The following is a 15873-nucleotide window of genomic DNA, read 5'->3' as shown; positions in this document are numbered from 1 at the left end:
ATGCAGTAGCCATCCAGACAACGTGAAACGTGTCTCGGCCAGCGGTAGAGCAAGCGTCAGCGTATGGGGCGCGCTGTCACGACATGGCCTTGGTCCGCTCTGCCGTATTACAGGCACACTGACTTCGTGCAGTGCTGCAACATCCTTGGCGGTGTTCTGTCACCTTATGCCCAAGGTTTGTTCCCCGATGGCAATTACCAGTTTCAGCAGGACCTTTCACCGCTTCACTCCTCCAGGGCGGTAAATGATTACTTGGTACAGCAACAAATACCGCTAACGGAATGGTGTCCAAAAGGGGCGGACCTTAACATATCGAAAATGTGGGGCATCGTCTCACAGCTGCCATGGTGCGCAGGCCGACTCATCGGGCCACTGCAGGCCAGATGTGGACCGCGATTAGTGACGAGTGGGAGCAACTTTGGGCTGATCAGGCTTTTGTTTCGGCCCTCTACCAGTCCTTGCCATCTCGCATAGAAGCAGTCAATGTCGGGGACGGGGAGATGACCCTATACTGAGAACAATGCTGTCCTGTATCCCAACCTGCATGCAGGAATTCGAAGCCTTGAATTGCGTGCTTCTACGTGCATTTAAAATACTTTTTGTAAGCACTTGCAAAAATAAAGTGCTGTTAAAATCTGCGTGATATTTTGATTGGGTCGGTTTGAAAAAAGTGGGCGAGTTACGCTGCTGTGCCGAAATCATTGCATTTGAACTAAAGGAGGAATTACCGCTTGTGGGCTAACGTACGGGATAGCAGAGGACCCCGGCTAGCTTTGCTAGAGAACGCTACGCGTCGTACACTAGCCCTGCGGAATCCGAAGACTCACGCACGGGTTCGAGTACTCACATGCGGTAGACAGGCTCCGGCAATCCAAAGTGAGGCTTTATTGCCTGGCAGATACAGTGCATACACCAGACAACACGACTATCGCTCGCGGGGAGACAGTGGCTCCTGTCGCTCGCTCAAGCCGCTGGGCTCAGACCTCGATATCCGTCATAACGGCCGCGGGAGCAGGGGAGGCATCCCGAGGCGACCGATCAGGGCAGAATCTCTCGGCAGAGTCCCCGCGGCACGCTCTCGCGGGCCGCTCGTCAGCATGGGTGGAGGAGAGGAGGTCTCCTCCGGCGATCGAGAAGAGGGCGGCGAGGGAGAAGGCGACGAACCGGTCGTCCCTCCCCCTCGCCCCCCGCACACGTTCGCGGCGAGCCGGTTCGGCGCGTCGCGCGGAGTCGTGAAGAGAGCACGACCAACGTGACGCGCTGGTTACCCAAAATGGCGGCTACCAGCTCGCCCCACCACGTGTGCGGACAAGGCATGGGGGCACAGGGATCCCCACAACCCCCCCCCCCCCTCCTCACGACCGAGCCCGCCGACGGACAACCCACCCAAAAAAATAAAGGCGTACGCGGCCGCTTCCTCTGACCTTTTTTATTTAGAACTTTAGGAGGTTCTCACTGTCGGCGCTCGAACTGGAAGTGGCGTCGTCGGCCACCTCCATGTATTCCGGCGTTCCCGCCGCGGCCGCTTCTAGGGTTGCGCAGAGGGCCGGGGGCAGAGGTACGTCCTCTCCGAACAACACCGCCTCGGCCACCCTGGATGTCGTCCTCCGGACCTCCGCCGTGATGGCCGTGGTGAAGGACAGGTCGGTCGCAAGGGCCTCCACCACCGAGTTCATCAGGCTCGGCAGGGCGGCCCTCACGACCTGTTCGGCCAACGCCGGGGCCAAAGTAGCAGGAGGGACCTTGGGGGGCCGCTGGCAGTGGAGCGGCCACCACAGGAGCCGGGAACAGGGCAGGAGGCGCCGCCGGGACCGAAGTCGCCGCAGGACCAGGTTGGAGGGGCCCCGGGGGAGCCTCCGGTGCCGCCTTGCAGGGAGCGGAGCTCGAGGGCGGCGGCGGGGCGTGAACTTGGTGGAACTTGGACTGGTCGTGGCTGCCCGTCAGGCGTAGCCCGCCGCAGCCCGCGCAGTACTGCGCCCCTGGAGACGGTGCCAGGGACGCGCCGCCCGCCGCCGCCGCCGCCGCGGATACCGTCCGCCCCTCGAACATGCCGAGGGAGCGGGACTGCCGTACCGGCGGCCGCCGCTGCCGCTTCCAAGGGCGGGCGGAGAAAAAGCTGACCAGCGGCTCCTTGCCCTCCTGGAACGTCCAGGTGGTTACCGTTCTCTTCGTCGGCTTCGGTCTGGCAGCCCCGGACCTCGCCGGAACGCCAGGCTGGGTAGAGGCCCCGGGCAGGAGGGAAGGCCCGGGCTGTGAGGAAGGCCTCGAGGAGGAGCCGGGATCGCCCGGGACGCCGGCCGGTCTTGAGGGCTTCGCCGACGACACGACCGGGCGCAGCTTCTTGGGTGCCGGCCGGTCCGGGCGAGCAGGAGGTTGAGCAGGGGCCATGTCGGTGGGTCGGAGGCGCAGGACGGAATGGCCTGTAAAAGAGTCGAAAGTTGGGCAAGTTGGTATTGACGCATCTTAAAAATCCAACTGCGCGCAAATTAACGAGGACGTGACCACCCTGAAGACACCACAAGCGCAGACTCACAACTGGTTTATTGTTAGAAAAATCAGAACATTAAATACCCAGGCGCCCCACATACGTCACATTCTCAGCGCTATCGGCTGCACACACAAATAAATAAAAATAAATAAAAAACTCAGAAGCACACGAATGACAGATAATTCCGCGACGATAACACCATCACACATGAAATATCCTCCCCCTCTTCACCACGCATGCCCTGAAGAGGCTTCAAATTCATGTTTAGTGTCCATCTATGTAGGCGACTTCGCGACTAAGCAAGACAATAGATGGGTGACTAATACAATCTGAACCAGCTTTTAAAATGTGTCTGGCCACGACAATTTCTCTTGTCTGCTGATTCTTATGCCTGAATAAAATGGTTGTGCGCTCAAACACAGGGGTACATTCAGGGGTACATTCAGGAACGCATGCGCGGCAATGGGAAGACATGTGGCTCAGGTCCCGTTTTTCTTTCGAAATAAATAAAAATAAATAAAAACTCAGAAGCACAGTCGTGTGCTTCTGAGTTTTGATTTATTTTTATTTATTTGTGTGTGCAGCCGATAGCGCTGAGAATGTGACGTATGTGGGGCGCCTGGGTATTTAATGTTCTGATTTTTCTAACAATAAACCAGTTGTGAGTCTGCGCTTGTGGTGTCGTCAGGGTGTTCACGTCCTCGTTAATTTGCGCGCAGTTGGATTTTTAAGATACGGAATGGCCTACCCCGCGTTCCCACCTTAATTTAACCTCGAGGAAGGGCCACGCAACAAAAACGAGCGTACGCTACCTGGCGGAGGCGCAGTGGCGCCCCACTTCCCGCTGGGGAATCGGCTGACCGCAAGTAGGTGAAGGGGTCAAGAAGGTTCCCCCGTTCTCCCTTCTCCCTGTCGTGCAGATACCCCTTTCCCCCTACCGCTTCGGAGGCAAATGGAGGGCGAGGACCCTCCGCCGGACCGCGCGAGTAGCGAGGAAAGCGAACCACCTGCGCTTCTCCTCGCGGGGAAGGTGCCAGAGGCAGAGCGTTGTTTACCTCGGAGGGGTTGCGGAGGTGGTTACGCGCGCTTGCGCAACCAGTAGCGATAGGTGTTCGGCCGTTGGGCCGCCGCCCCGCGCTTCGGCTGCTTTCGCAGACTGGGAGCTGCCTCCTCATCATTCCAATCGTCGCTGCGCGCAACGAAAGGTTTCAGATCTGCGACGTTGACTGGACCGCCAACTGGTTTCCCTTTCGGATCTACCAGCTGATACACGAGCGGGGTGAGCGCATCCCCGACTCGGTACGGGCCCGACCACTTGGCCGACAGGGAAGCAGAGATGCCCTTGATTGCGTCGCTCAAGACGTGTTTGCGTCTGAGGACCAGGTCACCCGCTTTGTAGCGGACCTCCCTGTGTGCCTTGTCGTACTGGGCCTTCTGTCCAGCGCGCGCTTTGCCTAGGTTTCTGCGGGCTAACGAAATCGCCTGCTCCATCCTAGAGCTCAGTTGCGCCGCGTACTGACTCGGGGCCGAGGAAGCGGCGGCCGCCCCCCCCACCAGCCCGCAGAACGGTTTCCAGTGGGTTGGGCAGCTCTCTCCCGAAAGTGAGAAATGCGGGCGTGAACCCAGTCGAGCGGTTAACGGTTGTACGCAAAGCTCAGCTCAGCTCGGGGAGATATGCATCCCAGTCCCGGTGCTGTTCGGCAAACGCCGCTAGCATATGCTTCACGTTCCGATTCAACCGCTCGGTGGGGTTGGCTTGTGCGGTGATACGTCGTCGTTTTTCGGTGCTTAATGCCCAGGGCCGCACAGGCTTCGACGAACACCTTAGCCGTGAAATAGGACGCGTTGTCAGTTATCAACTCGGCGGGGTAGCCAAACCGAGTGAATACTTCCGACAACTTGTCCCATATTGCGCGTGCCGTGAGTTTACGTAGGGGAAACAACTTGCCCCATTTCGTAAAGTGGTCTGTGACGGCTAAGAGATACGTATGACCTCTGCTGGACCTCGGAAAGGGGCCCATCACGTCACAGGCCGCGATCTGCCAGGGTTGCTGGCTGTTGATCGACTGCACGAGGCCCGGGGCTTTGCCACCCCTGGGCTTCACGCTTTGGCACACGCGGCATGAGCGGGCAAAGTGGAGAGCGTCCCGTTTCATGCCTGGCCAGGTCACGGAGTTGCACAACTTAAAATAAGTCTTAGGGCCGCACGCGTGACCGGCCATCCGCGAGTCATGGAAATAGCTCAGAGTCGCTCTTCGCAGACTGCGCGGGATAACCACCTTGAAGGGGTCAGAGGCCTCCTCCGATGGTATGTATCGCAGCAGGAGTCCGTCCGCATCAAGCAGATACGTATCCAACGCACCAGCAGCAGTACCAGCTGCATTGTGCTCGGCGCCGACAGCAATACCAGCTGTTACCGGACGCCCGGTGGCCGCGCCACCTTGCTCCATCTCAGACACGGCTCTTCCCTGAGCCCGTCAATGACTGACTGACAAAATGGATCGTTCTGCTGAGCTTCGAGGAGCTCTTCTCTGCTGAACCCAATACCGGATGAGTAGACAGGGGCTACCAGGTATGCGGAATCGCCCGGGTTTTGCTGCAAAACGGCAGCCGTCCCTTCGGGGCTGGTTTCGTTTGAGCGGTCGGCGCAAAAAGCTCCGTGCTCGCACGCGTGCGTTGCTTCGGAAGTATGTGGAGCAGAAACGGGGGCTCGTGACAGAGCGTCCGCCACCACGTTCGTGCTTCCCTTCCGGTAGCGCACAGTGAAGTTGTAGCGCTGCAGCGTCAGAGCCCAGCGCGCCAGGCGGCCAGACGGCTCGCCCAGGCGCTTCAGCCAGGTTAGCGCCATATGGTCCGTCTCCACCACGAACCCAACACCGTCGACGTATAAGTCGAACTTGCGCAGAGCGAAAACTATCGCGAGACACTCCCTTTCCGTCACGAAGTAGTTTCGCTCTGCGGGTGTCAACGACCGGCTGACAAAGGCGACCGGCCGAAGAACACCTTCATGCTCCTGCAGCAGCACCGCGCCCAAACCGAGATCGCTCGCATCAGACTGAATCACGAACTCTTTGTTCAGGTCGGGCAGCCGCAGCTCGGCTGTGTCAACGAGAGCTTTAATGAGGGTGCGAACGGCCTCCTCCTGCTCCTGACCCCAGCTCCAACGAGCATTTTTCCTCACCAGTGCGGTCAGAGGCGCCTGCAGAGCCGCGCAATTGGGGATAAACTGCCGGTAGTAGTTTACCATTCCCAAGAAGCGTCTCAACGCCTTAATGTCTGTCGGCGAGGGATACTCGAGCAAAGCTCGGACCTTTTCCTCGCACGGCAATACGCGACCACTGTCGATGGTGAAGCCCAGCAAAGAGACGCGAGTCTCCGCAATCTGAGCTTTCTTTGGATTGAGGGTAATACCCGCATCCTGCAACCTAGTGAGAACATCCTCCAGATGTCGAATGTGTTCCTCAAAGGTGCGAGAATAGACGACAATGTCGTCAAGGTACGCCATGGCATGTCGCCACTTTGCCTCCCCGAGAACACGATCGATCAACCTCTGAAAGGTAGCTGCAGCTCCAGAACAACCGAAAGGCATTCGAGTGAACTCAAACAGCCCGCGGTGGCAGGTGAACGCAGTTTTGGCTACGTCACCCGCACTCATCTGTACCTGCAGGCACCCGCGACTAGCGTCTAGGATGGTAAAGTATCGAGAACCACCTAGGCTAGCCACGATAGAGTCAATACTCGGCATGGGATAGGCGTCCTTCCGAGTAAGCTCATTCAGCCGGCGATAGTCAACACAAAGACGGAAGGTGCCATCTTTCTTTTCGACTAGCACGACTGGGAACCCCCATGGACTGTCGGAGCGCTGGATTGCACCAGTCTCGAGCAACTCATCCACTGCGAGGTCGATTGCTCTCCTTTTGGCCTCACTGACCGGCCGAGGATTGCATTTCCAGGGCAGTGCATCACCAGTATCAATCCGATGCTGTACTAAGTTCGTACAACTCGGTTTCTCGGTGAACATGGCGCTGAACCGATTCAACAACGCCAATATGCACACCTGCTCACGTTCCGACAGATCGGCCGACAGGGGCGGCAAACTGTGGTTCGTGTCGCCAGAAGCAGTAGCGATCATCGGGTTCATAATCGCTTTCTCCGCTCCAGCGTTCGAGCGCTTCGCCGGGCAGCAGGGGGCTGCCGGACGGCGCGGGACGCGGGCGGCCTAACGTCCCTTTCGGGTGAAGGCCGCGCGCGCGCCGCTCGGGAGGCGCGCGGGGCGCCGCAAGATGCGGTGAGCGCCCGCGCGCGTTCCCGGAAGCTCGAGGCGCTCGGGGGGCTGCCGTCGCGGCGGCGGCTGCGCGGTTGGGAGACATGGCTTCCCTGCCCGCTCGCGCAGCTTCAGGAGCGCAAAGCGTCTCCGACAGCGTTGCGTTGTTGCCGCGCTCGCTCGAGGTATTCGGAGCGGGGGGCGCTTCCGATACATCGGCAAGTTTTGCAAACGGGAGCAGGGCTGCATGAACGCCTTGCCTATACCCGCCGTTGGCAATGTCAATCACAATGCCTGTACGAGCCAGAAAATCACGGCCGAGAATTACAGGCACTGTGAGGTCCGGGAGATGTACGAATCTGTGGCGTCGCACTCGTTTCTCCCATCGGACCGCCAACCTCGCCGAGCCGCCTGAGTTGGCTTTCCCGCTCGCTAGGTGGAAAGTGATGTCGCAAGCTCGCAATCGAATAGCTCTCCGATGCAAATGAGCGAGGACATCATCGCCGAACAGCGTAGCAGACGCTCCGCTGTCCAACAACGCCGCACACTTTCGACCAGCGATCGTAAGGGCGATGGAAGGCGCTAGTGCGTTGGGGCGTTTCACCCTGCACGCCATCGGGATTAGGGGCTCAGGCTCACCACCTAATGTAGCCATAGCCGTCGGCGACGAAGTGCTCACCGACGGCGGCTGGCGTTTCCCGAATTGCGCTGCCTTTCCGGCGCCGGGCAGGGAGCGGTGCACGCGCGGGCATAGTGGCCCGTTGCGCGGCACTTGTAGCAGACGATGCCGCGATGCGACTGCGCAGCCGGAGGCCGCTGTCCGCGCAACGCTGGCGGGTTCCCTTGGCTTGCCACACGGGCGTAGCGGTTGGGTTCCGAGTGCGCTACTGCTCCCTGACAGTCGCGCTGCGCGTTCGGTCCCCTCGAGCTTTCCACACGGGCGTAGCTGTTGGGTTCCTCATGCGCGTTTTGTCCCCGGCCGTAGCCGCGCCGCGGCATGCCTTGCTGGGCGTCAGAACGCGCCCGCATGGCGTACGAGTACGGGTCGAGGCGCGCTCCGACACATCGCGCGGCTCTATTTCCGTGCTCTCCGCGTACGCTGCTGTTGCCGCGGCGCGCGGCATGGGCGGTGGGGACGCACCCTGCCATGCGCACCTTGGCTCCAGCGTGGCGTGGGCTGGGGGAGGCGGCCGATAGCTGCGAGCAGCTAGAATATCGGCTTGGATGCGTTTTGCTTCGCTGGCCAGTTCGTTGATGTTGGCAAACTGACTGCCTCGAAGGTACGCTGCAAAAGTTGGGTGGGCTTGTCTCGTCTAGGGTGCCTCGATGCGCGCCCGGAGCGGGAGCGCATCGAGGCACCCTAGTCTCGTCATCCTCTCAACTTTTTCCGCCTCAGACGCCATGGGCTTTGCAAGCAAAAACAACTCCTGCATTGCCCTGACGTATTCGAGCAGAGACTCATCTCGGTGTTGAGTTCGCATCTCTAGCTCGTTCAACATGCGGCGCTCGTAATCTGGGGGCAGGAATTCGCTGCGAAAGAGCGCTTCAAATTCGCCCATCGTACGAGCGTCGCGCCCCACCAGCCGGTACCACCGTGCAGCCTGGGCGGTCAGCGATATAGGCAGAACACGTCGTTTAATCACGCTGTCGTCCATACCCGACGCCTCCTGATAGCGGTGCAGCGCCTCGAGGTACTCCGTAGCACTCATGCGGTCAGAGTAACCGCCGTACTCGGGTATAGGCCTCCTGCGCTGCCCAGGGGGCGCTGCGCAAGCGGCTTCCGGGCAGTACTTCCGGGTAGTACAAAGCTGCGTGGGTCCCATAGGATCCCGTGTTGACAGAAGCAAAATGAGCTCGACGCTCCCGATTATTTTGCGACGTGGTCACCAGCTCATCCCCGACGCGTCCGATCAATTTCAGCGATCAACTTGGCATTAGGGGAAAAAGCTTTCCAGCGCTAAACACGTTTACAGCGCCGACGAAAGTGCCGGTACCGTGACGGCGTCTGCAACTCGCAGGTTCACCGATCGATGGTCGTTCGAAGTGAAATTTTAAGTGAAATTTCTAGTTTAAACTAATACTCTAGGTGACAAAGACTTCTCAAAAACAGCCGATCAAAAAACAAGAGTGCCGCAATCGGCGATGATCGCGCTTTAAAAAGCCAGCGAGTCCGGTGGACCGCAGGGCTCGCCTGCTGCGGTGCGCCGCTCTTTTGCGTACCTGCTATGCGTGCGCTATAATTAAACAGTGCTCGTTTGCGTCGCCGTTACGAATACATGGTGCAGCGTTAGCTTGCCGTTTTGTTGCGTGTCTCAGTGACAAATTGCCGCGACCGTCAGAAGCGTGAAATCTGTTTTGCGATTACGAAATTAGTGGCCGTAAAACAAAGTGGTCGGGCGAACTAAGAGGCCGCTCGCTTTCCTTGTTTGCTCTCACTTTACTTAATTATGCTCTTGCAGCATACATTCCCAGTTCGCACTTAATAGCCTAGAATGAGGGTCAGCAACGGCGGAGGGCTGGACGGCAAATCGGGGGGGGGGGGGGGGGAGGAGGAGGAGGGGGCTTTGAATGCAAAGAGAAAAAATTCAGCGAATTTCTAATAACATTTGACAATATTCTGGCGAAGTGTGAACATCGGGGGATGGGGGCAATTCAACTGGAGGACGCCAATTCTCTGTTCTTGTCTCGCTGTCTAACATCCATTTGAAGTCAAAACTGTCGTGTCGGCGTTCAGATTCGACGACCCCTGCACTAGAAAACCAACACAGTCAGGGATGATCGTATGTAAATATTCGGGGCCCCGCGCCGTGTATGCGGCTGTGTTATGTTAAGCTGTGCGCGTGATTTGGTGCGTGTTTTGCGTCCTTTAATAGCGCTTAATTTGTTTATTTATTTGGCGCTATTGCCGCCACCTACTCGCTAGTATACATGAACCCTGCCGTTCGTAAATCGTGTGGCGTAAAACGTTACGCAAGAATCATTTAGTTTGCGAAAATACGAAACAAAATTTCCGCTCGTTTCAGAGGTGGTGCCAGGCCAGCAGTGTCAACTGAGTCGTCTGCGCAATTCTTGCGTTCGCTTAAAGCTCCCGATGAAGCAACCTTTTGCAGTTACCTCAGGATGTAAGATGAGCAGCGTTCCGTGTTTATGCTACTCGTGAACTTTCCTTTGTCGACCGCACGCAAGAAGAAAAAAATTAACTGTCGTCAAACAGTTAAACCACCGACCTAGCGATACTGTCCCACGCCGCGACCACCGCGTCAGCTCGCTCAAAAGAAAGCCGACAAATCGGCTTCTTTTAGCGGATATTATTTTGTTTAGCCTCTGCAGCTACTTTAAAGGCTATTTCATACAGTATGCAGTCATTTAAACACGCCGCAAAGCGTCACAACCAACTTTCACTCTGGCTTGTAATTGAAAACACATGGAGGGCGGCGAGGGTCGTCTGCTTTTGTACTACCCAGAGGCGTCGGCCGCTAGGGGCGCTGCATGTCGCCAAAACTCCAGCGCAGGAGGCCTATTAGCGAGCTGTTAGGCCTGACGCTCGGTTGTGCGCGCACCGCGTTGATCAGGGCTTGTGCGAGATCGACTGCTGCCGAAGGCAGGGGTGGTTCCTCGCGAGACAACGCTGGCGTAAGGCAGGCGACGTGCGCCCTAGCCGTAACCGCTTGCGAGGTCTGCGTGGTGGGGTACGTTCGTGGCGCAAACGCGCCGGCGAACGATGCGACCGCCGCACCGCTAGAGCCGTCAGGCTCGTACACGGCGGGGTCGGGTGCGCTAGAGCTGCGGCGCAGCTCCTCCTTTGCAAACATATCCGCTAGGTTGCTACGACCAAGGCCCGGAGGGCATGATCTCGTTGCGGCCCGTGGTTACGGCAGGTGGTCGCAAGAAGCGTTCCGCCCGCCGACACCGTGCGGCACGCCGGCAGGAGTGGGATGATAGCTCCAGTGACTCTCCCGCGCGGCGCTTTGGTTGCCTGCTAGGATAGCGCTGCATGGGCCCCTGAGGGGCCTGGGCGTAGTGGTGGCGGCCGACAGGCGCGGGACTAGGTAATCATCCCTCGGGCTGTCGGAATGCCTCACGCCGGCAGAAGTGGGATGGCTCCCGTAACTCTCCTGCGCGGCGCGTCGGTTATCGGGGAGATCGGCGCCGCCTCGACAAAGCTCTGGCGTAAGCGCGGTGGCGGGCAGCAGCGGGTCGACAGAGGCGTCCCGCAAGCCGTTACCACGAGCAATCTCGTCCGACAACCAGCCTTCAACTTCGGAATCAAGCAACGAGAAGCGGGGGTGCCGCCCTGTCATCGCAAAAAACCTTGGTTGGGCGCCAATGTGGGCTAACGTACGGGATAGCAGAGGACCCCGGCTAGCTTTGCTAGAGAACGCTACGCGCCGTACACTAGCCCTGCGGAATCCGAAGACTCACGCACGGGTTCGAGTACTCACATGCGGTAGACAGGCTCCGGCAATCCAAAGTGAGGCTTTATTGCCTGGCAGATACAGTGCATACACCAGACAACACGACTATCGCTCGCGGGGAGACAGTGGCTCCTGTCGCTCGCTCAAGCCGCTGGGCTCAGACCTCGATATCCGTCATCACGGCCGCGGGAGCAGGGGAGGCATCCCGAGGCGACCGATCAGGGCAGAATCTCTCGGCAGAGTCCCCGCGGCACGCTCTCGCGGGCCGCTCGTCAGCTTGGGTGGAGGAGAGGAGGTCTCCTCCGGTGATCGAGAAGAGGGCGGCGAGGGAGAAGGCGACGAACCGGTCGTCCCTCCCCCTCGCCCCCCGCACACGTTCGCGGCGAGCCGGTTCGGCGCGTCGCGCGGAGTCGTGAAGAGAGCACGACCTACGTGACGCGCCGGCTACCCAAAATGGCGGCTATCAGCTCGACCCACCACGTGTGCGGACAAGGCATGGGGGCACAGGGATCCCCACACGCTCACACGGAAACATTTTTCATGTGGATTCTAGTTTCCACTCATTCATACAGTGGCTGATAGCTCCACCGCTACACGCGCAATAAACATAGCAGACGGTCCGATGACGCTGTGCGCGGGCTGAAAGCAGTCTCGCTCTGCACGCATAGCGCATGCGTGATGGTTCGCGATGGGCACGGTAGGCTGCTCTGAGAGTAACGGTGGCCACGCGCTCCCGTCTTCGCCCTTAGCGAGATCACCACTGTACGAGCGCTCACAGTGGGTGTCAGTGTGGCCGAACCGTCTACACCGGGAGCACCTCGGCACCTTACATTCACGTCTGACGGGGCCTTCACCGTGACAGCGAAGGCACTGCAAAGGCCGCCCGGGTGCCACGAAGAGGGCTAGCTCCCCGGCGACGCGAATTTGGTGGGGCAGGTCCCCTAGTTTGAGCCCGGACTTGAGCTTGAATAGCACAATCCTCGTCGTCGACGTTTTCTCGTTGACACCCGCAACACGCCACCGCTCTCTGGTCACATCGCTGACACAGCCATAGGGTGAAATCGCGGAGCGAATGTCTTCGTCCGCCACCCCGTGCAACAGCCAGTGTAGGTTGAGCTTCACCTCCTGGTTCTGCGGGTCAATCACAAGGCAGCGACGCCCCTTCACCACCATCTCGGTAGCGGCCAGCATCTTCCTAGTTGCGGCGGCGCTCTTGAAGGTGACTGCCCAGACGTGATTGATTTGGTACGCTTCCAAGGAAATTAGAGAGTTTTAGCTGACCGTTTTCGACGCTCCGCTCCGATATCGGCGGCCCGCTCAGCGCAACCGAAGCCAATGCCGTTCGCGGCCAAGCGCGCCATGCATGCGCAAGGGCGCTTCTGCTTGCTATCGGAGCGGAGCGGACCGTGAAAGACGGTCAGCCAAAAATCTCGGGCAGCGCACCATGCTGGGCCAGGGCGTCCCTGAAGTCTTCGACGCGGTATGGTCTTCGCTTTACGTCGGCTTGAAGAAAAAAAATCGCGCCAATCCACCCCGTGAATGTGGTTCGAAAGCAAAGCTGTAAACGGCACCCATAACGATTACCCATGCGACGTCACTAATATTCACTCACATCGCTCTACATATAGCAAAATTAGAGAGAAGTGAAATTCACTTAACCACACCATTTATTACTTCAAAGATTTTTGATTGATTGATTGTAGGGTTTAACGCGCCGACGCAACGCAGGCGATGAGGCGCGCCGTAGTGGAGGGCTCCGGATTAATTTTGACCACCTGGGGATCATTACTTCAAAGAGATATTCTTGTTAAGGTTAAATCAATGCATGAAGCATGAACGGTGTTTGGTTGAGTTGTATTCGTGTAGCACAAGAGTGGAAACTTTTTTTATAAAATTAAATTAAGCTCCAACCCGGTGTTAGACGATCTGTCTTCTCCCGCTCTGCGCCGCGGACAATCGACGAGATTTGCGGCAGAGAAGGAGGAGGAGGAAGAAATACTTATTTTCAGATTTCTGAACGGCCCAGAGTGCAGCCCTGGAGATTGATTCTTATTTAGCAGTGAAATCACAATAAGACTTGGCCAATCCCCCAGAGTGGGTACGCGCCATTCTCGTTCCGGATCCAACCAACCAACCAACCAACCAGATTTCTGAACGGCCCAGAGTGCAGCCCTGGAGATTGATTCCTTCTTCTGTGGGGCCCATATGCAGTCCGCGCGGCCTGTGTTCTGTCCACCCGCTGAAGCTGGGTAGGTGAAGAGGGCCTGGACAGCAGCATCTCCCATTGCTCTTGTTGGGTAGTTGACGGAAAGAGAGGAGTGTGCTCAGGGCTAAAGTCGCACACCCCGATTACGGGGCGGAGTGTTCCTACTTCTGAGCAAAATTTAGATTCAGCGTCGTAGCGATTCGGATACATTATGTGAAGACGCGTAAACCGTGGAAAGGAGCCCGGATTGTATGAGCCGTAGGGTCGGTTGTTGTTCTATGGAAAGGTCAGGGTAAGGCGAAGGTATGGTCTGTTTCAGAAGGCTATAATGCTGGGTTATCTCCCTGAACGTGACAAGTGGGTGACTGTACTCGTGCAGCTGCATAGCACGGGAGGTAAAAGCGCAGGCCTGTTGGGTGGGCGTATTTTTTGCCCTCCATTGAAGCGTGAGGGGGTGTCCAGATGAGCTGAATGGAACCGTTTGGAGAATGGCTTTTTCGGACACGCAGTGCAGGTCAGGGCACCCAACCCTACTGGTAATTCCAGTAGGCTTGCTGGGAATCGATGAGTACCCTCCGAACCCCTGGTTGAGCGAGAGCCAAGGTGATGGCTGCCTTTTCTGCAGCCGTCATTTCTTGGGTCCTAAGCGAGGTACACGCAAGGAGGTTGATTCTGGAAGAAGCCACGATGATGGCGTATTGCTGCCCTCGATGTTTGGAGGCGTCTGTGTAGATAACTGCATGATCCCCACCGAGGGTGGTGTTTAGCGCTTGAGCCCGTGCTTTTTGGTGACCCTCGTCATGTGAGGGGTTCATATTTCTAAGCAAAGGGAGCATCTTTAGTTTTAGTCGCCAAGAGTCTGGGAGTACGTCAAGCGGAGTGACATTCTGGGCTGCCCAGCCAATCTGGTGATGCATGCGGTTACCCATCGCAGTTCTGAGTTGGACCTTCTGTTTAGAAAGATGGCCTTCTATCAGCTCTTGCACCGTGTTGTGGAGCCGCGTGCTAAGCAGCCTCTGTATGAACGCACTCATGGGAAGATCAATGGCCTGCTCGACCGCCTTTCTAATCATTATATAAAGCATCTCTATGTCTTCCTTGTCGAGAAGAAGAAAGGGGCTGACGTAAGTGATTCTCGAGAGTACAAAAACTTCAATTGATCGAAAGGTATCGGATTCCTTGAGGCCTTGCTTCTTCGTGGCAACTCGCCTGATCATGTGTACGATTTGATTGATGCTGTGTTTGACGTGCTGCAAGGAGACGTCACTCTTGGTGTTAGCCTCGACATGTAGGCCCAGTATCTTGATGCTGGGGCTTGGAGTGATGGCCTCGCCATCAAAGAGTATTTGAATGTATTCCTTGGTTTGGCATGAGGGCGGACGACAAGGAGCTGCGATTGTTTACGTGAACACTGGAGGCCACAGGCTTTAGCACATTGGCGTACTAGAAGTGAGATGCGATGCATTGGTGTGAGCTTCCTTTAATTTTTGTAACTCTTAGCACATGAGCAAGGTGCGCACAGGGCCGCTAGACGGGCATGAGTGGTCGCGTGACACTTTCACTTGGCATTCAGCGAGAACGCAGGGGGTAAACCCGTAGATGTGCTTGGTGAGTACACCACCTGTCTTCCTGTCTTCACGTGGGCTCGTGGCTAAATCGGTAAGACAACGGGCTCTCGCTTTGTTAGTCTATTAGTTCCAGGTTCGATTCCGGGCGGTGCCAGTGAATTCTTTTATTTGTTCGCTGGAGTTTTCTGGTGACACCAACGGTCGCGAAAGACCCCTTGGGGGATAGAGGTAAAAAGCTTTGCTTTAAAACTGTGTTTAACACAATGCTTCCGGTAGGCAGCGTCGGCAAGATAATCTGATAGGCAGCATCGGCAAGATAATCTGATAGTCGTGTTCTTCATTTCCCTCGCTCCTGTTTCCGCGGCTGGCTTCGGCCGCTATCACCGCTCAGTGCGAGCTCATGATTACACGACCCTTCACAGCGGCGCCCGGAAGTTGAATCACAGAACAGGGCGGAATTTAGAGAAGCAAGGGTCTAGCTTAGTCTAGCTTTGCCTGTACTGCCTGAAAAAGCGTAGTGGCGCCGTCGTGAACTACCGAGGACGCCCGCTTGGTGGCGCTGTAAACAAGGCTTTGTAAACATGGCGGATGCTTTTTGCACAGGCCGCTTGAGCTCCTTAATAACATGGCTGCCCTCGCACGGCGGCCGCCGGCTCGCTGCTCCTACTGGTTCCTGGCTGGCACGCTGGCCGTGCGTTTACTTGCGCCGCGCTAGTGAAGTGGTGTTACGCCAGGTGACCAGATGGCCACGACTGGCACAGACCACAGTGAGCAGCAAGTGAGAACAAATCGTTTATTGACATCCGCAAGTTTACAGAGGCCAGGACATCCGCAAGGCGCACAGACGGTGGCGGCGCGCGGTGGCAGGAGGAGAAATCACTCCATGGAGGATCGGCGAGCGACGGAAACGTCGGAGCCCGCACGCCCGCACG

General features: G+C 57.4%; 1 protein-coding gene across 1 annotated transcript in view; it reads right to left on the bottom strand.

The window, feature by feature from the left end:
- Nucleotides 1-1433: 1433 nt before the first annotated feature.
- Nucleotides 1434-15873, bottom strand: part of LOC144165882 (uncharacterized) — a 140710-nt gene continuing 126270 nt past the window's right edge. The window contains exon 2 of the mRNA XM_077695637.1: nt 1434-2420. Within this exon, the coding sequence (XP_077551763.1) occupies nt 1453-2388 (936 nt within the window). The 5' untranslated portion in view covers nt 2389-2420 and the 3' untranslated portion in view covers nt 1434-1452. The remainder of the gene's footprint in view (nt 2421-15873) is intronic.

This window comes from Haemaphysalis longicornis, unplaced genomic scaffold (assembly GCF_048455015.1).
Source record: "Haemaphysalis longicornis isolate Haplotype H1 unplaced genomic scaffold, Haemaphysalis longicornis Haplotype H1 scaffold_1, whole genome shotgun sequence".
NCBI classification, from domain to species: domain Eukaryota; kingdom Metazoa; phylum Arthropoda; class Arachnida; order Ixodida; family Ixodidae; genus Haemaphysalis; species Haemaphysalis longicornis.
The sequence above is the reverse complement of the archived record's forward strand: the minus strand, read 5'-3'. Positions and strand labels throughout refer to the sequence as shown.